At 38.7% G+C, this 23,674-nt stretch overlaps 1 protein-coding gene across 4 annotated transcripts in view; it reads left to right on the top strand.

Moving 5' to 3' along the window:
• The window catches only part of LOC124554685 (rho GTPase-activating protein 190), a 278,320-nt gene that overhangs the window by 80,119 nt on the left and 174,527 nt on the right, over positions 1-23,674 (top strand). For all 4 annotated transcript variants that reach the window (XM_047128306.1, XM_047128305.1, XM_047128304.1 and 1 more), the window contains exons 9-14: positions 5,479-5,631; positions 5,712-5,826; positions 10,104-10,227; positions 10,319-10,520; positions 10,606-10,776; positions 20,404-20,655. In XM_047128306.1, coding sequence (XP_046984262.1) covers positions 5,479-5,631; positions 5,712-5,826; positions 10,104-10,227; positions 10,319-10,520; positions 10,606-10,776; positions 20,404-20,655 — 1,017 coding nt within the window. The remainder of the gene's footprint in view (positions 1-5,478; positions 5,632-5,711; positions 5,827-10,103; positions 10,228-10,318; positions 10,521-10,605; positions 10,777-20,403; positions 20,656-23,674) is intronic.

The raw sequence follows: 23,674 nt of genomic DNA, 5'->3' as shown, positions 1-23,674 counted from the left end.
GAAGATCACCACCAGGGCGAAATCAGCCATCAGGAGTTGGAGTATGCAGGACTGATGACTCATTCCTGGACTAGGAGGACGTAACACCGAGACGCTGTTCTCTTAAGGAGGGAGGAATGTTGCAGAAGAAGCTGAGTAGCTCCGTGGTGTAGTGGTTATGATACTAAACTGTTGCGTGGAGGGTTGTGAGTTCAAAACTCACCTGAACTGTACAAATTTAATTTCTATATTCGGTTCGAGTACATTCTGAAAGTAACCACAAATCTCAAGAATCATTGTACTGGAATTTTCTGTAGCTGTATATATATATATCGTATGTGTTTTGGCCGGAGGCAGTTCGCTCCTAGCTCTTGTATGTGCAAGTGCTGAATAAACCTTCGTTAAGTGAAGTTAGTATTTGTCATTCATCTAATTATACCTTCTTCTACATGACAATATGTTCTCCATATGCAAAAGAGGATAATGGTGTGTTACATCTCATGAAAATTGTCATTATTGATAAGATGATTCACTATCTTCTTCAGCAGAAAATGAGAAATCACAAATTCCACTCTAATCTTTGGTAAATTACTTGATTGTGATTCCATGTCAACTTCATCTCCTAAACCCAATTCAAAATTGAAAAATAAATCATCTTTTTATCACACACCTTCATCATAGATGCAACACCCATTTTCTTTGGCATTTATTTGACTATTGTAAATCATTAGTTCATTGTAAGCCTTCCTTTTTCAGGGGCAGTACTGCAGGTGAGCCGTTTGCTTTTAAATCATGGGTGAGAGAATTCCGTAATAGTTGTTGTACCATAGAAAGGTGGAAGAAGTCTTCACGTTCTCTCTTGACAGTTTCTTGATAGATAGTTACCATTGTGCTTGATAGATAGTCACCATGGGCTGTTTTATGTGCTAAAACTCAGTGTCTCGTATGAAATTCTTGAATCGCATAGCTCTATATAACTCCATAGACATGTGTCTTATCAAAAACTATTCCATCTTGTGAAGCAAAGCTTACTCAGAGCACTACAATGCTTTCAGTTATTTCTAATGGTTTGGGACATCCAATAGCATTCCATAAACCATTACATATTTGTGTAATTTTACATTACACATTGGCTAAAGCTGTTTTGAGAGATCAATTTAAAGCTGATTGGTGTTGGTCATCACACAGTCTTTATTTCGTTCACTAATTATCCAGTAGTACAAACATGAAAGAATCAACAAAATACCCTTATCCAATAGTGTTAGCAGATCTTGGTGCAATTGAGGCAGATATTAAAGATTCGAGTCTCCATTGGCTGCATTCTCATCTTTACCTAGTTAACAAGAGTGCTCCCACATGTTGCTAGGGGAGGCAGTAGACGAAGTATTAGAAAGTGCAGAATCCTGTTGAATTGGGCCACATTGGTAGTTTAACTGCTCAGCAGAGGATGAAGATTGTTGCATAATACAGGGTTATTACAAATGATTGAAGCGATTTCACAGCTCTACAATAACTTTATTATTTGAGATATTTTCACAATGCTTTGCACACACATACAAAAACTCAAAGTTGATGCGAGCTCGCAGTTCTGGCACGTTTCTTGGTAGAGGAGGTTTAAACACTGAATCTTTCACATAACCCCACAGAAAGAAATCGCATGGGGTTAAGTCGGGAGAGCGTGGAGGCCATGACATGAATTGCTGATCATGATCTCCACCACGACCGATCCATCGGTTTTCCAATCTCCTGTTTAAGAAATGCCGAACATCATGATGGAAGTGCGGTGGAGCACCATCCTGTTGAAAGATGAAGTCGGCGCTGTCGGTCTCCAGTTGTGGCATGAGCCAATTTTCCAGCATGTCCAGATACATGTGTCCTGTAACGTTTTTTTCGTAGAAGAAAAAGGGGCCGTAAACTTTATACCGTGAGATTGCACAAAACACATTAACTTTTGGTGAATTGCGAATTTGCTGCACGAATGCGTGAGGATTCTCTACCGCCCAGATTCGCACATTGTGTCTGTTCACTTCACCATTAAGAAAAAGTGTTGCTTCATCACTGAAAACAAGTTTCGCACTGAACGCATCCTCTTCCATGAGTTGTTGCAACCGCGCCGAAAATTCAAAGCATTTGACTTTGTCATCGGGTGTCAGGGCTTGTAGCAATTGTAAATGGTAAGGCTTCTGCTTTAGCCCTTTCCGTAAGATTTTCCAAACCGTCGGCTGTGGTACGTTTAGCTCCCTGCTTGCTTTATTCGTCGACTTCCGCGGGCTACGCGTGAAACTTGCCCGCACGCGTTCAACCGTTTCTTCGCTCACTGCAGGCCGACCCATTGATTTCCCCTTACAGAGGCATCCAGAAGCTTTAAACTGCACATACCATTGCCGAATGGAGTTAGCAGTTGGTGGATCTTTGTTGAACTTCGTCCTGAAGTGTTGTTGCACTGTTATGACTGACTGATGTGAGTGCATTTCAAGCACGACATACGCTTTCTCGGCTCCTGCCGCCATTTTGTCTCACTGCGCTCTTGAGCGCTCTGGCGGCAGAAACCTGAAGTGCGGCTTCAGCTGAACAAAACTTTGAGTTTTTCTATGTATCTGTAGTGTCTCGTGACCATATGTCAATGAATGGAGCTACAGTGAATTTATGAAATCGCTTCAATCATTTGTAATAGCCCTGTATTGCTCTCTTGTTTTACTGTCATTTTCGTCTGGGCACTGTCCAGTAAAAAGTTGCCTCAGACATTATGATTACAATTTTCCAGTATGAATTTCTAATGGGAAAAAGAATATAGGGTGAAAAGAAACCACATTAAAGGATGCTTGATAAAGCAACCCCGGCTTTGTTCTGCCAGTTGATTGTATCTCAGAAACCTGCTGATGCATCAAGACTTGCTGCAAAACTGTAGGTACATCTTGGTATTAAAGTGGCCAGGAAAGGCCTAGAAGAGAATCCTGAATCCTGTTAACCGTTCTTCAGTGCGTGCAAATATAGGACTTACAGGGGATAATTTCAGAGAAACTGCTTGTTTTACATGATAGATCTTACCGAGAAATGCTATACTTACTAGCAAGTGAAGCGATGTAATGCAGGCAGTTTGGTAGTGCTATTGTGACACTAATATCTTGCTGCATCAATTAGCTCCCCATCATCCATATACTGCATCCTGCAGAGTGCATCCTTCATTAGGCTGAGCAGATGGAAGCTGGAAGGTGCAAGATCCAGGCTGTGGGGTTGATGAGGAAGAACAGTCCAGTGAAGTTTTGTGAGCTCCTCTCAGGTGCACACACTTGTGTGAGGCCTTCTGTTGTCATAGAGAAGGAGAAGTTCATTTGCATTTTTGTGGTGACGAACATGCAGAAGTCGTTTCTTCAATTTCCTGAGGGTAGCACAATAACTTGATTGTTAATCATTGCGATATGAGGGAGGACACTAAACAGAATAACCCCTTCAGAGTCCCAGAAGACCATCGTCATGACTGTACCAGCTAAGGGTGCGGCTTTGAACGTTTTCTTCGAAGGAGAGGTGCCACTCCACAGTTGATGAACCCATATTTCATCACCTGTGATGGTGTTCAACAAAAAATTGTCACTATCAGCATCATAAGTAGCAAACAATTCCACACAGATGGTCTTTCATTGCTCTTTATGGTATTCTGTTAGGCAGTGGGGAACCCAGTAGGTACACACTTTGGAGTACCCCAGCTGGTGTTCAAGTGTGTTAGCACTGCCAACAGAGATGTCCAGTTTTGCAGCGAGGTGTTTGAGATTGTGACCCATCATCACCTCAAATGACAGTGTCTGCATGTTCCAACACCGCAGGAGTCACAGCTCTGTGTGGTCAGCTGGCACACGGGAGATCGAACAGTTTTGTGTGACCTTGTTGCACTGATGACAGACACCTTGCGTAATGAGTCACTGCATTTTTGTTCACTGCCAAGTCTCTGTAGACATTCTGCAAGCACCTATAAATATCTTTGATGATCTGGTTTTCTGCCAAAAGAAACTCACTGACAGCTCTGTGCTTGGAATGCACCTCCGTTATAGATGCCATTTTGAAGGCTGCGTATAGTGCTGCCACCTAAAGGGCCTGAAGTGGGAACATTCCACAACATCCCACAACAAAGTCCAGATCATTACAACCAAAATTGTGGCATTACTTATTGATCACCCCTCGTTCGCTGGCCCTTCAGGGTGTTGGAATTCACTTTATTTGTGACCTCAGAGATGGGCCATTGATTTGTTGAATCACATGTGATCTGAAGGCAAAGAATTCTTCTGCGATGGATTTAAGGAAATTTGCGTATTAATTTATGTTCTATTGAAACAGGATTAGGAATGAGTAGGTCCAACTAGTTACTACAATGTGTCTTCACTACTTATGTGGAAATAATTTGGAGAGGAAGGGTAACCACTAACTGATATTGATTTGTAAACTGAGAAAGCCTAAGAACTTTGTATTGTATGGGATCCAGCAATGTCACACCATCCTTAATAACTTCACCACGCTAAAAATGTATGTACAGGAGTATTTCTATTGTGGACATCATTTTGCTCTATTTTTGGATTAGAAGATGTATGACACTTCATGGGGCAATAAGACCGTATGTCAGGTACATGAATGTGACTTCAGAGGATGCTTTCCCAGTGTAATGCATTTCTCTCTCTCTCTCTCTCTCTCTCTCTCTCTCTCTCTCTCTCTCTCTCTCTCTCTGTCAGCAGTACTTTGTGATTTTGTTGAAGAAAGTGCTCTCATTAATGGTAGCATTATGTAAATATCTTAACAGGATTTCATTGACTAATATAAGTCCAAATAAGTGTCCAAAAATTGCATACAATTTTTTTATTATTATTTTTTTTTTCTCTTCCTTTGTTATTGAAATGAAATGTGTAAAAGATGGTGGTTAGGCTTTACATCATTATGATTTATCATGCAAAATGATCCATGGAACATGAAACTAACTAACTAATCTTGGGACTGTTGCAAACTGTCAGTCATAAGTTGACCATTAAGAAGTTAGGAAAATGCCTAGAAAAGACACTCGTCGATTTTGATCACAGAGGATAATTCTCTCAATCACAAAACATATTTCTTGGTCAGTAGTTTTTTAATGCCAACTCCACATTGCATTACATACTACTTTACCATCTTCTTGGATTATCTTACAGTAGTTCACCACCATTACCAGCTTACACAATTATTACTTAGAATTTGACATGTGTGCTCCCCAGTCTGCTCAGCAGCAGCCAGTGGAATACTACTCCCATTGAGGAAGCTCAGAAACATTGAGTATGTTCAAATTCTCGTCTGTCTCTCCTTAATTGTGTTTATGACAGCTGTGTCGTTCCATACTGGAAATAGACATCAATCTTTTCCAGTAGTAGCTGTGGTGGTGGTGGTGGTGGTGGTGGTGGTGGTGGTGGTAGTAGTAGTAAACTTTGTTGTTATTCTTTCAGTTTACTAGGAAGTGCTAACTGTGGTTTCTTATTTTGTGCGCAGGTACAAAGCATTAGACAGACTTGATCAAGATAGAAAACTGATGCTTTTCCAACACTTAGGATTTGTACATTGTCCTATTAGAGAGCATTGTCCAGCCTTCCCCAACTGTATGGATGCTCTCATAGAACGAATCTTAGGAACAAAAGCTCATAGGTATATTCACCTACATAGATTATGCAATATTTCAGTTGTTTCGTAACATTGAAGTAAAAATATTTATTTTTAAATTTCAGGCCATCCTCTTGGAACCACAACAGCCAGTGGATCCTAAATTCTGACAATAATCAGCTGAATCTTGTTATCCTAGGGATTGATGGACTAGCAGAGGAGTTAGCGAATGATATTCGGGTATGGTAAATAAAATATAATATTGATAATTAAAAAAAAATACATAAAAAATCTTCATGTTTTGCATTGATGACCTATAAATACAAACAATTTTGTGGAAATTGTGACACAATTGAGGAGTAATAAGAACCGAATGATGCATGGTGAATTAAGAAAAGAATGATACACATACACCTCCCCAAGTGTGCAAACTACTGAAGTATTTGCTGAATTGTCATGTAAGCCACATTCAATGAGGCTGTTGAGGAAACAGAGGTATGCAGTCAGTCAGGTGATTAATGGGGAGGATAAATTTTGTATTACGACATCAGTGTTCATGCAGGGAATAAATCCAACTTGTACACTTCAGAATCAATGGGCTGAAGAGAATAAGATGAATCCAGAATTCTGTAATGGACCACAAAACATGGTGATAATTTGGGATGATAGATATCCATCTGTATCCACAATTTTACAGTGTCAAACATTCCTCATGGGAAAAATATATTAAAAACAAAGATTCCATGACTTACCAAACGGGAAAGTGCTGGTAGATAGACACAATAAAAAACACACACACAGAATTTCAAGCTTTCGTAACCAACGGTTGCTTCGTCAGGAAAGAGGGAAGGAGAGGGAAAGATGAAAGGATGTGGGTTTTAAGGGAGAGGGTAAGGAGTCATTCCAATCCCGGGAGCGGAAAGACACCTTAGGGGGAAAAAAAGGACAGGTATACACTAACGCGCGCACGCGCGCGCGCGCGCGCGCGCACACACACACACACACACACACACACACACACACACACACACACACACGTATCCATCCACACATATACAGACCCTGTACTCTTCCACTGTGTTGTTAGTCACTGATGTCATGCCTTCTGTTTTTAAACATTTACACCAATTCATACACTGTCCTTTTACTTGAACAAAAGTCTCTCTACTGAAGCTTCATACTGCTGTAGGTTTTAGTTGGTTTCACTACTTCGAAAAATGAATATATTGCCCTGTTAGCAATCTTGGTACAATAAGAAAGGGATAGCTACTGTTCACTAGTTCATTATTTAGCAGGTTCTGTAATTCAGTGAAAAGAACATCAAAAATAAATGAAGGAAAAGGAAAGGACAGTGTTGTAGTATGTAAGAAAAATATTAATTTATGCCCCAGTTTTTGCATGACAAAAGTACAGATACATGCGAAATACAAAGAAACAGTTGTTCTTCACGTTGTGGTTAACAATTAAAGTGTTAATTCTTTTTCTTCGTTTTTCTTTTTTGTAGTGGATTTAATAGACGCACAACTTCACAAAATCTTTGATAATACGTGGTCCTATGTTTGATATCAACATATAGTAACTACTTGCAGACAGTGGGTGGCAGCACTAGCAGAGGAGGGTATGTGGTGTCGGGGGGTGGGGACATGGAAAACAGAGCAGTCATTGTCATAACGCAAAAACAGAACGATTTATCTGAAGTCCAGAAGGACATGATCATTGGGTTTCAGGCCAAGGCTGGGAGCATTTCTGAAATGCCAAAAAAAAAAAAAAAAAAAAAGTTTGTCTGCTGTTTGTGTGCCACCGTGGTTGAGGTATACCATCCGTGGCAAAATTGCACTGTCCAAAACCAGCGCCAAGGCAACCATGGCGCACCATGCTGCCCTAGATGATAGAGGTGAATGATAGCTGTCGAACTGTGTATAGGTGAATAGGTGTGCAGTTGTTGAGCAACTGATCACCCAGATGAACCAAGGGGCTACTAACAGTGTCTCCTTAATGATTGTTCAGTGAATGTTGCTGTGTATGGGAGTCTGCAACAGGCGCTTGGTTCAAGCACCCTTGCTGACTGCTGCTCATTGGCAAGAAAGACTGGAATTTGCACCCCATTACCACAACTGGACATCCACTGAGTGCCCTTTTCAGATGAATCACATTTTATGCCCCATCAGACAAATGGCAAACACGCTGAAACAATCGTCAGAAGAGTCCGGACTGGAGGAGGGAGTGTTATGGTATGGGGAATGTTTTTGTGGCATTCCCTGGGTGATTTTATCATTATGGAAGGCAAAATGGCCTAACACAAGTATGCATCTATCCTTGAGGACCATGCCCACCCTTAAATACAGTGTTTTTTTCCTTGGCATGGTGGCCTCTACCAGCTGGATAATGCAATGTGTCATGTAGCTTGCACGGTATGTGTATGGATCAAAGAGCACAGGATGACTTTACTGTATTCCTGTGGCCACCGAACTCCCCAGATTTCAACCCTATTGGGAGTCTGTTGGACCATTTCGATCAGGCTATTTGCCCGTGGACCCTCAGCTGAGAAATCTGGTGCAGCTGGCCATGACACTGGGGTTGGCATGCTTCCACATCTCTGTTGGTACCTTCCAGAACCTCATTGTCACTCTTCCTGCATGTCTCACAATGGTCCACACTGCAAAATGTGGCTATTAAGGTTTTTGACAGATTGTCACATTAATGTGACTGGACAATATATTATTTGCAGTCATATTCCTAGAATTATGTGGACTTGGTCATTATCTCTGTTATCTCTTATCACTGTAACTATCTAGTAAAAAAATGTGAAAAATCTGTATTTGAGACTAAAGCTTTAATGAAAACAAATCATTCGTATACTGTGTGTAGATAAAGTGTGGTTGAAAGTTGGTTCATAATTCATAAAAACATTTGAATCAGGAACATAACAGTCAATGTAAGACAGCTCAACAGCTCTTTGTGCAGATAACTAGGTTGTTTGTTTGTTGTTGTGGTCTTCAGTCCACAGACTGGTTTGATGCACCTCTCCATGCTACTCTATCCTGTGCAAGCCTCTTCATCTCCCAGTACCTACTGCAGTCTACATCCTTCTGAATCTGCGTATTCATCTCTTGGTCTCCCTCAACGATTTTTAGCCCCCACACTTCCTTCCAGTACTAAATTGGTGGTCCCTTGATGCCTCAGAAAGTGTCACATCAACCAATCTTTTGGTGAAGTTGTGCCACAAATTTCTTGTCTCTTCAATTCTATTCAGTACCTCCTCATTAATTACATGATCTACCAGTCTAATCTTCAACATTCTTCTGTAGCACCACATTTTGAAATCTTCTATTCTATTTCTGCCTAAACTGCCATCCATGTTTCACTTCTATAAGTGGCTACACTCCAGACAAATACTTTCAGAAAAGACTTCCTAATACTTAAATCTATATTCAGTACTAGCAAATTTGTATCAATATTTGTATATGAGAGGTAAAAAGTGTCATTTTCTAGTTTTATTCAAGTTCCTGTTATACTTCAATTGTATTTGTGTTACTGGGCTCTTATCTGTGATCTGTTGAGATCATTAGGAAGCACATTGTGTAGTTCTTCATATATTGATCACTCGTAAATATTTCATAATATGTTTATAATAGAGGGAAACATTCCACATAGGAAATATATATCTAAAAACAAAGATGATGTGACTTACCAAATGAAAGTGCTGGCAGGTCGACAGACACACAAACAAACACAAACACAAACACACACACACACACACACACACACACACACACACACACACACACACAAAATTCAAGCTTTTGCAACAAACTGTTGCCTCATCAGGAAAGAGGGAAGGAGAGGGAAAGACGAAAGGATGTGGGTTTTAAGGGAGAGGGTAAGGAGTCATTCCAATCCCGGGAGCGGAAAGACTTACCTTAGGGGGGAAAAAACGACGGGTATACACTCGCGCGCGCACACACACACACATATCCATCCACACCAGGATATGTGTGTGTGTGTGTGTGTGTGTGTGTGTGTGTGTGTGTGTGTGTGTGTGTGTGTGTGCGAGTGTATACCCGTCCTTTTTTCCCCCTAAGGTAAGTCTTTCCGCTCCCGGGATTGGAATGACTCCTTACCCTCTCCCTTAAAACCCACGTCCTTCCCTCTTTCCCTCTCCTTCCCTCTTTCCTGATGAGGCAACAGTTTGTTGCGAAAGCTTGAATTTTGTGTGTGTGTGTGTGTGTGTGTGTGTGTGTTTGTTTGTGTGTCTGTTGACCTGCCAGCACTTTCATTTCATAATATGTTTGGTGTGTTATATGTAACTACTGTGCTCTAAAATACAACCAGAATAACAACTCCATGTCGTAGTGGATTTATACTTTTTTGTTGCAGTATATGTCTTGTCAAGTGTCACAGTTCAGTTTTTCATATGTAGTTGTTTAATATGATATGCATACGTGCTTGCTTTAAAGAAATATTGCAAATGAAATGATTATGAACATCTGATCACCAGTTTCTTGTCATTCTTACAGGAACAGTGTGATGATGATGAATATGAAATAGACTGTAATTTGTACAGTTTGGATTATAGAATTATTGATGGTGATGTTAGTTTACCCCAGAATTCTTTCAAGACTTCAAAATTCTTGCCAAATGGTAAGAAAAATGATTTTCTATTAGTAATTTTTTAATATTCCTTATTATTACTTCAACATAACCCTATAAACTTATGTTGGTTATTGTACAGGGTGCTTTTGTGTGTATTCCAATCAAGAATCATTTGAATATGTCCGAGATAGTTTGGAAAAAACTCTGCTCTCCAATTTAGAGCAAGAAGATCGTTTACCATTTCAAGGTTTACCAATTGTGATTTTATTTGTCGCTGATCAGTCAGTTGATGAGAAAGAGGTGCTGAGGTTACAAGAAGAAGGACAGAATTTGGCTGATAGGTTTGTTAATTTTGTTGTGTGTGATCATGTATCTTTCACACTCAAATTTAGTAAACATTTCCTAATAAAATATGATACATCTTAGTTTACAGTGTCCCTTCATTGGCGTATCTGTGGATGAGATGGATCCATCACAACGGTTTAGTCCTCCATTGATAGCAGAAGCACTGCGGCAGCTGATACAAAGTATCCATCACAGAGCAGGCTTTATAAACGTCTACCAGTCTGTATTGGAGTGTTCAGAACCTGATATCAGGTAATGTATGTGATTTTTTTCCCCTGTGTCTACTTTTGTGTGTTTTTATCACTGTGTAGAGCAGGAAGTAAATTCTGGAAATATATCACTTTTGTAAGTTATTCCATGTGCAGTACTGTTGGAAACTGATTGGACCAGGCAATTGTATGTATATCATCTTTTGTTTGGTACTGGGTACTGTATGTAGCATACATTTTCAGTACAAGCACTTTGGTAGCTAGTCTTTTATAAAGATACTTTCCTGCAAGGGCCCACCTCCTCAGCTGTGGGTACTATTTGTGTCTATAGTGTAGCAATATACACAAACACAATAGTGCACATTGTAAAATTTCTTAAGAAAAATCAAAGTGATTAAGAGAGAAAGGTGTTGAGACTGATGATTTGTTGCGCTGTTTTTATTTATATCCTTCATATCAAGTTGCAGAACAAGATCAAGATATTTGCAATTATGAAATTTTTGTGCAGTGTACTTTATTATCAAAGATTCATTTCTTATAGTTGCAAGTTTATTTCCTGATATGAAGTGTTTTAATTATAATGAATTAAAGGTATTGTGTTTAGTGGCTATAAATTTCGTGGACATGAAAACATGTTTTAGCAGTAATTTGCCATTTGATCATCTTAATTTTTATGTGCCCATCTCTTGTGTGCTTCTTTGACCCATCAATGTTAATTTTTAATTATTAATGCATATTTCAGACTAATGATATTTCAGTATTGTTCTAGAGGAAAATGATGTAAATAAGTCCCACATACGGTATCAACCAGTAGTGAGAATGGTAGTGAGAATGAAAAATTAGAGAATAACTTCAATTTTTTTTAAAAAATCATATCATTTCCTTGTGACAGCTTTTAAGGGAGATGTACAATGCAGCAATATAATTTGTTTTCTTAAATTCTCAAAGGGACTGCCTCTGTAACCAAATGGTTAGAGTCGCCACCTTTGACACGGTAGTATCGCTGCCTTTTGTGCGGTTTTGATTCCTGGTAACGCCCCCCCCCCCCCCTTTTTTTTTAAGGTAGGAAGGTGTGGGAACATGGTCCACTCAACCTTGTGATGCCAAATGAGGAGCTGCTTGAATAAAGAAGCAGCAGCATTATCAGGATTAATGTACTGGCAATAAAGGATGCAGGAAGTTGCGACATGCTGGTCCCACAATCTTAGATTGCTCCTTGTACTGCCTTGTAGGCAGCAGTTGTCCAATCTGAACAGACATAATGTCTAGTCCTTGAGTGGTGTTTACGTTTTGTATTCTCAAAAGTAAGCTGTGTTAGAAGTGTCGTATATGAAGACAATAAACATTTATAATCTTGGTTAGCTCTGTCCATAAATCTTCTATTCCCAGTATAATTTGATTTGTTATCTTGTGTTTTATACTCTCTCGTACCTACTAAGAGAGGCGACTTGATGACTAAGACACTTAGTTGAAAAGATGGTGGTCCAAATCCTTGTATGGTCATCCAAATGTAGGTTTTTCAGTAAATTACAGAAGGTAAATGCTGGTATAGTTCCTTTGGAATGGAGCTTGTTAGTCCCATTTGTGTGAACTCTGGTCTTTTACTTTCAGATGATCCATACGTATTAACTGAAAATCCTGGAACAAAACAAAATTTTTTGTTTCATTAATATAACCAGTAGCCAAGAAATGTAATTCCAGTTAAATAGGTTGTCTGTAAACATCTCAAAAATTGATATGATACAGTTCAGTGCCAAAGTGCCAGGACATCAGTGTAAATCGTAAAAATCAGGACATAACACAGGCATTTAGGCTGGACTAGGCATGCAGAGTAGAGCTCTGAAGGCATATGGATCATGTGAGTGTTCTCCAGGTAGGTGCAAAGAAGACACGAGTGCCCTTCATGTACATTCGGGGAAGCTTCCGAAGATGACCAACACTGCCTCACTCAGTGACACAGCCAAATGAGCGCTTGACCACAGCCACACATCTGCACATAGGCTGTGCAATTGCAGCATGTGCGTGCTTGATGTGCTTCACTTGCCACCAGAGCTGAGAAACAGATAAAAATTATTATTCATGAATAGGTAAAGGTAAAGCCTATGGCGCAAACCTGTGACTAGGCTATCGGCTTAACTGCACATAGAGTGTAACCTTTCTATTGACCACAGCACTGGGAAGGGGAGTGGTGGTGGGACCATCACCCCATTCCCTTTTACCGTGGGAAAGTTCCCCAGAAATCATTTTGATAGCTGGCTAAATGGACATGGGGCCATCTTGGAGGGACTGGAATGAGGAGAAATCCCTATCCCAACCTGGGACCTCCGTGGCCAAGAGCCCAGTGCTCTACTCAGTAGCCCACCACTGCTACTAGTTATTTGTGAATTGCAAATAAAAATATTTCTTCAAAACGTTATTCATTTACACAACTAAAAACACATATTCATCATCTGTGAATAAGAAGTGCTATGAATAATAGATAAATTTGAAATCCAGTGACATTTATTGGTCCAATTCTTTGTCCTTTATTTAACCGATATACTCTTCGTTGATTTTAAATTGCTTTTCAGAACAACCTCTTTTTTCCCTCCAAATATCGCATCAGAAAATTTATTTGATTTTCAAAAATTTGGCATTATGACACACCAAGGAAAGTAGTTCTATGCTATGCATGCAAAAAGGGTATGGGTGTTTTATATCTCCTGAAAATATCATTGTTTCAGGATAACGATATAAGGCTATCAAATCACAATCTTCTTAAGCAAAAACTGAAAAATTGTCAATTCCACTGTACTTTTTGGCAACTAACTTTGTTGTGATTCCACGTTAGTTTCACTTCCCAAATCACATTCAGAATAAATCTTCTTTTTACGTAATAACATCATTTCAAACTTGTAACCCAATTTCTTCAACATTTATTTGGCTCTTTGTTGTAAGCCTCCCTTGTTGATGGACAGCATTACAGTTAACTATTTATTTTTTTTAATTATGGGTAAGACATTGTTGCAATAATTGCAGTTGGTGTAAAAAGGTGAGAAAGTCTTCCAATTGCCTTGTAACACTTTCTTGATAAAGAAGTTGCCAGTTTTGTGCAATATTATGCACTATTTATGGTCTCATAATGTCTCTCTCAAAATTTTTCAATCTCCACTGTTTAATGGAAAGCTTATGCAGAGGTACTCCTAAAACACTTTCAGACATCCAGCAGCATTCCACAAATGTTTTAGGAGACTTAAGATTTAATGTCTGTTGATTGATGATGTCAGTCGTCAGTAACCACCAAGTCCTTATTGCATTCAATCATTTTGTAGCACTACAAATGTGAACAAATTGTGTAATTATATTTAAAGACCCTTTCGGATAGTGATAGCAATCTTGGTAGAATGGAGGAAGATGCTGCAGATTAAGAGTTTTTATTGGCTTCTCTCTCATCTTTTGGCTAGATACATATGAGTACTTCCACATATTAACAGGAGGAGGGGAGAAAGGGAGTTACTGGCAAGTGCAGTTGGTTTAACTGGACCACATCGGTAGTGTAACTGCTGCAGCTGGCTACCTCTGAAACGTTTTTATGTTGCCTTTATTTCAGGGTAAAACTGTGCACAAGCCTAAGTTTGGGACAGTGCAGTGCTTTACAAGGCCTGATGGCTTGCCCTTAACTTCCTCCCACCTCTGAACAAACTTATAATCCAGTTAGAGGGGGACCTACAGGTCAACATATATTCCAAAACACATTGCAATTGCTATAGGCACTGAAAGCTGGCTAAAGTCAGAGATAAGTTCAGCCAAAATTTTTGCAAAAGACCCAATGGTGATGTGTGTTGCTGCTAGAAGTAGTTTATGTTGTAGCGAAATTGAAGTGGATATTTCGTGAAAGTTAGTATGGGTAGAGGACATTGCTGGCAACTGGCAGAAAATAATAACTGGATCCTTCTACCGACCTCCCAGCTCAGATGGAATAGTTGCTGAAAGATTCAAAGAAAACTTGAGTCTAATTTCAAACACGTACCCGAGTCATATAGTTACAGCTGGTGGTGACATCAATTTACCCTCGATGTGTTGGCAAAAATACATGTTTAAATCTGGAGGTGTACATAAAACATAGTCCTAAGTTGTGTTAAACGCATTGTCTGAAAATTATTTTCAGCAGTCAGTTCATGAGCCCACTCGAATAGTAAACAGTTCTGAAAACACACTTGATCTCTTATCAACAAAAAATCCTGAGCTAATAATGAGCATCAAAACGGATACTGGGTTAGTGAAAAAAGGGTTGTTGTAGTGAGACTGAATATTGTAATTCCCAGATTCTCCAAAAATAAACAAAAAATATACCTACATCTGCGTCTATACGCTGCAAGCCACTGTGAGGTGCATTGCAGAGGGTATGTCCCACTGTACTAGCTATTAGAGTTTCTTTCTGTTCTATTTACACATGGAGCGTGGGAAGAATGATTGTTTGAATGCCTCTGTACATGCAGTAAGTATTCTAATCTTAGCCTCATGATCCCTGTGTGAACGATACATAGGGGTTACAGAATATCCCTAGAGTAATCATTTAAAGCCGGTTCTCGAAACTTTGTTAATAGACTTTCTCGGGATAGTTTAAGTCTGTCTTAAAGAGTCTGCTATTTCAGTTCCTTCTGTATCTCTCCCATGGATTAAACAGATCTGTGACCATTCATGATGCCCTTCCCTGTATTTTTTCAATATCTCCTGTTAGTCCTATTTTTTACAGGTGCCACACACTTGAGCAGTATTCTGGAACCGGTCGCATGAGTGATTTGTAAGCAATCTCCTTTGTAAACTGATTGCACTTCCACGGTATTCTACCAAAAAACTGAAGTCTACCACCTGCTTTACTGACGACTGAACCTATGTGATCATTCCATTTCATATCCCTACAAAGTGTTTCACCCAGGTATTTGCACGAGTTGGCCGATTCCAACAGTTACTCACTGACATTATAGTCATAGGATAGCACAAGTTGGCCGATTCCAACAGTTACTCACTGACATTATAGTCATAGTATACTACATTTTTTTGTTCTGTAAAGTGCAAAATTTTACATTTGTGAACATGTAGAACAAATTGCCAATCTCTGCACCATGTTGAAATCTTATCAAGATCTGACTGAATATTTATGCAGCTTCTTTCAGATAGTACTTCATTATAGATAACTGCATCATCTGCAAAAAGGCAGATTTTACTATTAATATTGTCTGCAGGGTCATTAATATACAATATGAACATCAAGGGTCCGAACACACTTCCCTGCTGCACATCTAAGTTACTTCTACATCTGATGATGACTCTCCACCCAAGGTAACACGCTGTATCCTTCCTACCAAAAAGTCCTCAATCAAATCATAAATTTCTCTTGATACCCCATATGATCATACTTGTGACAATAAGTGTAGGTGTGGTACTGAGTGAAATGCTTTTCAGAAATCAGGAAATACTGTATCTAGGCGGTTGTCTTGATCCATAGCTTTCAGTATGTCATGTGAGAAAAGGGTGAGTTGGGTTTCAAATGATCAAAGTTTTTGAAAACCATGCTGGTTGGCATTGAGGAGGTCATTCTGTTCAAGGTACCTCATTATGTTTGAACTCAGAATATGTTCTAAGATTCTACATGAAATTGATGCCAAGGATATTGGACGGTAGCTTTGTGGATCACTTCTACTACACTTCTTATAGACTAGTGTGACCTCTGCCTTTTCCCAAGAACTGGGCACAGTCTTTCGTTCAAGAGATCTATGATAGATTATAGTGAGAAGAGGGGCTAACTCAGCCACAACCAAAACTGGTAGTCATGCAATAAATGACATCATAAGGACAACTGTAGGTGTTTTTTTTTTTTTCCTTACATAGCTATTCAAAAAAGCAGACAAAACTTCACTTGAGACCTTCCTGAGAGATGATCTCCACTCCTTCCAAATTAACCATGTGACTTGAATTCGAAGACATAGTATTGACAGCAATTGAGATATTTAAAGCAAATAAATTAACGAACGCCAGAGCTGATCCCCCTGGTACACAAAATAGGTCAGAACACTGTTACAGAAACAATGAAAGCAACACACCAAATTTAAACGAATGCAAAATCTCCAAGATTGGTGATATTTTACAGAAGCTTGAAATTTATCACAGATTTAAATGTGAGAAGGTTCTAATCATTTCCACAATAAATCTTTGTCTCAAAACCTGGCAGAAAATCCAAAGAGCTTTTGCTTGTATGTGAAGTATGCTAGAAGCAAGAGACAGTCAATGCCTTCTCTGCGCGATAGCAATGGAAATGCTGTCGATGACAGTATTGCTAAAGCAGAGTTACTAAACACAGCCTTCTGAAATTCCTTCACCAAAGAAGACAGAAGTAAATGTTCCAGAATTTGAATCAAGAACAGCTGCCAACATGAGTAAATTAGAAGTAGATATCCTCGGATCTGTGATGCAGCTTAATCACTTGATAGTTGGAGAGACAATATCGTGATTACATGTAGTCTGCGAAAACCAGTTATAGGTGTTGGCCATTGATGCATCATGTACCACCAAGAATAACTCCGAAAGTATGATAGGAGCTGAAATGTTTGTGGGACAAAAGTTACATGGGAAATTGGGGCCCATAATATGACGTTGGTTTTTTGTTGCTAGGTGAGGTCGCTTCAGAGATATGAAGGTCAACTTTGGTTTTTGTTTTTTTTTTTTTTAATGGGATGCTAAAGTTTGGTGCTTATTTTATGATAGCGGCTATCGAGACGAATCCCGTGATGTGTAACAGTAAGGTCTTTGAAGGTCAACGAAGGTCACAAAGGTGGAATGAACCTCCATTTATGGAAGGTGTTTGAAGTGATGACCATTGGTACCAATGCACAATTCTCCCTTGCATATCTTCAGGTGTAATTGTAATGTCTTTATAAACCATGTCTTTTTCCAAACCCCACAAGAAAAAATCCAGAGGCATCAAGTCTGGTGAATGAGCTGGCCATGACACATCTCCGCGTCCAATCCAACGATTTGGGAATTGTCTCTGCAATTCATTTCTAGCCATCAGCAAAAAATGTGCCAGGCACCCATCGTGTTGATACCACATTCTGTTCCTTGTTTCTAAAGGTATTTCTTCCCATAACAGACCTAATGTTTCTTGCATGAATGTGGTGTACTTCCTACCATTAAAATTTCCTTCGATGAAATAGGGACCTGTAATTCTGTCCTCCAGAATCTCACACCATACATGTACCGACCAAGGTTTTTGGTGTGCTACTTGCCGCAGCCAACATGGATTTTCAGTTACCCAATAATGCATGTTATGAAAATTAACATTTCCATGGTTTGTGAATGTAGCCTCTTCAGTAAATAAAATCAAATTAATAAATGTGTCATCGCTCTGAATCTGAAGTTGAGCCCTTTGGCAGAATTCAGTGTGATGCATACAGTCCATACCAGTTAATTCTTGGTGGAGACTGATACTGTAAGAGTGATATTTATGGCAATGCAGAACATGAACAACACTACTCTGGCTCATGCCAGATTCCCTTGCAGTTTGACGTGAACTAACTCAAGGTTCTCGAACCCTAGTGGCAAGAGTACCAATTTCCATTTCCTCGTTAGTAACTTTCCTTTGCTGGATATGTTTCTGATGTGTTAATGATCCAGTTGTTCTCAGTTTATCATACACATATTTAAATGTACAATGTGTAGGGTGAGTACCTACCTGCAGCTATGCCTTAAAGGATAGCCAGTTTCACAACAAGTTCCATGACAGACTGTTTCGCATTTAGTTGCATGCCATCACATCCCATCAGTTCTCATCACCCAGTTACACCAGTATGATTCTGTATCCATTCTTTAAGAGTAGATACCTAGCTGAACGCCCTCCATGGTTTCCAACTCTCAAGGAGTTCACCTTCGATCTTGATAGTGTGAAACTTTTGATCCTTGTGGCATGCCATTTTTATTTGAGCACTCATGGTGTTAGTTAATAGTTCGTTGTGAACATTTTTTGAATGCTGATGGTGTCCATTTTGTGAAGTGTAATATGTATATCCCATAGAAGTTTGATCTCTGCACCTCCCAGACACTCCTTTTCTGTCACCCTTCTGATGCACATGGTAAGCCATTAGCAGCTAATATTTTTCCTGTCGTAATTGTTAACACAACACTTTCAAATGAGCCATACTGAAGATTGAACTTGCAGTCTGGCACTCAAGGGGTTGCTTGTAAGAAAGTGTATTACTCTATTTCACAGAGTAAAGTGGTCTGAGGATGATCCTATAAGAGATCAAAATCAGTCACTCAATGAAATAAATAACCTACATGCCATCAAGACTGCTGTTACTGAAGAGATTTTATTATAGTTTTATTGATCACTGTGCTTTTCCTGACAGTGATCCAAAAATTTTTTTTTTAATTTGTTGTTTAGGTGATATACTTACTCAAATAATGATCTAGATAGAAATGTAATCAAATAATGCTCATCTCTGCTTACCACTACACTATGTGCTTTATTCCTTTTTCTGGTCACTGCAGTTAATATCGTCGACTTTAGTGAGTCATGTCAGTCCATTTGCTCGATTTACTCACAAGAACTTTCGTGAACTATTCATTTACACAAATTTACAGTTAAACAGCTAATCAGTGAACTTAAGTAACATTCACTAATCCATTATCATTTTCATTTTTGTTATACATGATCATCCACAATCGCTGTGGTAACATTTGGTGAGGCTCAGGTATACAGCTTACATGTTCTCCATAGATAACTTGGAAAATAGAAAGTTGAAAAGAAATTATAATTTCATTTCCATGCTTGCCAGACCCAGACTCATTTGTGCTACTACATTGTGAAAAAGCTATATAGAGTCTGTGGTTTTTTTAGCTGCATGGCAGGGCCACTCAAAGAAAGCTTTACGATCCACTGTAACATAAGACGCTTGGAGACTAAAATTACATGCACAAATTCCCCCAGTGCATGGAAATGAGAATCTACAGCAAACTCAGTGTCAATAATATTCTACATAAGTGAAGTGGTGCGGTGGTTTATGTACTGAACCTGCATTTAGGAAGAGTAGAGCTCAAATCTTCATCTGACCAAACTGATTTAAGTTTTTCATTGCTTCCCTATTCACTGAAGGAAAATGTCAAAATGGTTACTTTGAAATATACATTACCAGTTTCAGTTTCTAACGTTGTTAATCCAATCCTGTGCTCTTACTGTAATGGTCTTGTTGCCAATTGGACACTAAAGGCTAAACTTCCTTCCAAGAAGATTCTGAACATGAAGCTTAAGAAGAAAGATAATAAATAAATAAGTAAATAAAAAAATAAAAATGCTACAAAATACTCTGCTTTAAAAAAGTTATAAAAATAAATATTATGCTGTTACTATGATATGTTATCTCACTCGAGCTGAGCTGTTGGTAAATATCAATGAAATTATAATATACATTTTTGATGTCTGTCTCCTCCCTTAATGAAGTGATTAATAGATGTGCCCTGTGAAAAGTATAAACCACCATTTTTCCTGTTTAATTAGTGAATATGATTATTGTTAAGTCCAGAAAATGCTTAATGATTGATCCATTGTGCAAGTATATCTGTCTATGTGAAAATTTAAGACATTAACATTTGTTCTGGTATCAGATTAAAAAGTACATAAATGTATTTGTTTCAGGATTATAATGTGCATGTTTTGTGGTGATCCATATTCTGTAGAAAATATTTTGGGGCCTCTTTTGAGTCACCAGTGCTGCTTTTTAAGTGGAGATCGAAGTATAATTTTAGAAACTTTTTTGGGTGACTCTAAACGCAAAGTTGAGGTTATCATTTCTTCATTCCATGGTGCCAATGCATTTCGTGAGGAATTGGTCCATGGCTTCATCCTAGTCTACTCAACCAAGCGGAAAGCCTCTCTCGCAACTCTCAAGTATGTGACATTTTTTAGAAATTTACTTAACATGTTGTGTATCTCGTATATAATGTTAAAAACACTAAGACTGGTGAAATTTTAAGCAATAGCTAATTTTCGTATGTGTGTAAATTTTTAAATGTTCTTTTTGCTTAACTGACTATTACTGCAGTGGAACAGTTACTTCACAGAAGAAAAATGAACATCATGTACGTTAAGAAGTGAGAGTTAATTTTATAAACATTTAATGCTAGAAATAATTGTATTTTGCTATATTAATGAACTCAAATGTTGCTAGTTTGTTGTTGCGAAACATTTTCCCATTTCCAAACTTAGCAGCACAAGGCTAAGAAGAAAATTTCAAGTTTGTAAATTAACTGATCTGTTCATATAATCTCCTTTTACATAAGATATGTATTTATGACTGCTGTAACTTCTTCATTGTGCTCGAAAAAGGTTTTAGGCCCACAAATGGCGTTAGCTGTGGGAAAGCTAAAACGTGCTAAATCTGTTAGGTAGGATTGGAGGGTCCAGTAACTCACACATCAAATACACTAGTTTTCCAATTGTGTAAAATATCTTTTGAACGAGTAAAGGATATTCAACTTGCACTGTTTGTAAGAAATTTTAGATAGCCACTGTTTACTGCTACATATTGTTAGGGTGTATGCAGCATAACTAACAAGGGGAAGGCCCCTGACATGACCAACTGATTCAGCTCATATTTGCCAGGTCACTTGTGTACAGCCAAAAAGACATAATCTTAAGATATTTTGGCTTGACACTTCACCATTATCATGGTGTAATTGAAGCTGTATGAATTATGTCAAATATTTTTTTACCTAAGAGTGACAAAGGTTGGAGTTTACATTCTTTAAATACTATGTTTGAAATTTGTTTTATAAATATTCAGTGACAGCTTACGTTGTTCGCATATATGTATATCTTGATCATCTAATTATTATATTATGCCAGAGAGTTTTGATCCAGAGACACTTGCACATATGATAGAAAGACTTATGTTATTCAACACTGGAGGTGTGCTTGCATGCATTTATGTTTACTGCTACAACTTGGATTTGTTGCAGCTACGAATATCACAAATGAGTGGCCTGTCACAATATACCTTCATATCATTTCCTAATATTGCCATTGCTCACACAAAGAGTATATATCTAGCATGTGTGATCTACAAGTAGTTCAGCACCTTTTGCGCCATAATTTTGTGTTTAATAATTCCTTTTGAAAAATTTGAGAGAAATTTTCCAATTTTGCTCTCTATGAGAGACCAGTACAATATGATATTCTTACATTTTAAGTAAAAATGAATAAAACCACTAGCAAAGTTCTGTCAGTTAACCGCCTTTTACAAAGGCATCATGGCGTAGTGTGTCCTCGGAGTCTTTCGCGACAGCATACGTGAGTAAAACATTCTCGGTTTTCCAGCCGCGTCAATTCGAAATTTATTCGAATTTACGCGGCTGGAAAACCGAGAACGTTTTATTCATCATGACATAGTGTGTTTAAGGATTGATGAGGGCACATGCATAGGGTGTGGTAGGCAAGCTGATCACAGCTGTACTGCATAGTCCAACACCATTCCACAACATTTACTATCTGAGGTTTGAAAAGCCTTCCATAAATTTTGAGTACCTGTACCCTTGTCATTTCCCCATACATTGTACCAACTGTGTATTTTCCATAACTTTTTTCTTTGCTTTCCAGTAAACATAGTGGTTTTATATGCATTACCTTTTGTCCTTGTTATCAGAACATCATCAATTTGTGTTTTAGATTGATCTATAAACAACATTGCATTTGGAAACCTGATACTCAAGTTTTGTTCGGTGTTAACTGCTTTTAGCTCTCTCTATCAGTTGGGTGAATGTTGGTCTTTCTTCTTGGGAAGTGAATGGACTTTGTTGTGTTAACATCTTGTATTTGTTGTTTATCCAGTGAATGTATTCCATACTCAAGAGGACATTAGAAATGTATATATTTCTTTCATTTCCACAGAAGAGAATTTCTAACACATGGAACTACTAAATTTCCTCCCTTTGTGATTTTGTTATTTCATTAATCTACTGTTACATGGTCCATATACAGGGTGCCCATAATTAAAGTTCCAGTTTCAAAATACTGTAGAAAGAGAACCGTAGCTCAGAATGACATCAGATTTGAACAACAGATCATTGACACGGGGGGAAACGTCATGACAAAAAATTTAAATACAATTTTACCAACAGATGGTACGGTAAGAGCCTTAACTTAAATGGGGTCGGTTACAAATGACAGATGAATTGCAGTACGACAGCTATGGTTTGATTTGCACATTACACCATCCGTACTGTTCAATGTGCATGACTGCACGGGTTCAGTACTGTTAGGTAATTCCATTCACCACGGCATAAAAAGCAAAATGTCATTGTGAGACTGGTGCAAGACATGTCCAGTATGCTGTGCACCATTTTCTGCGACATGCTGAAATAGAGGAACAGCGTGTTCTGCAACAGATTGGAGTGTCTCAGGGGCACATACAGAATGCATTGCATAGTGTGTGCCTTCAGTTCACCTACATTCATAACTGGAGCACTGAACACATCATCTTTGAGGTATACTTCACAGCCAGAAGTCACATGGATTAAGATCAGTGGATCTGAATGGCCAGGCTGATAATTCTAGCATTACTGAAACGCCTCTGCAGCAGTTGCTTCACTGGCTATGCAGTGTGCAGAGGGGGGCCATCTTGTGTAAAAATGATACCTCACACATCTATGCTGTTGAAAGGGTTGAAATGACATTGGTGCTCAAAATACTCTTATGCCATTTACCAGTGACGGTACAGGTAATGGGACCTGCATGACTCATCTCCTTGAAGAAGTATGGTCGTACAACAATAAATGATGCCGTCAACCTGCACCACACATTCATCTTTGCAGAATGAAATGGTACCAGTTGACGTGAATGAGGATTTTCTGTTGCTCATAATGTGCAATTCTGCATTTTGACATGTCCTTGAAGATGGAAGTGGACTTTG

The sequence above is a fragment of the Schistocerca americana genome, chromosome X (assembly GCF_021461395.2).
Source record: "Schistocerca americana isolate TAMUIC-IGC-003095 chromosome X, iqSchAmer2.1, whole genome shotgun sequence".
Lineage (NCBI taxonomy): Eukaryota > Metazoa > Arthropoda > Insecta > Orthoptera > Acrididae > Schistocerca > Schistocerca americana.
This window is presented reverse-complemented; position numbering and strand designations above follow the sequence as displayed.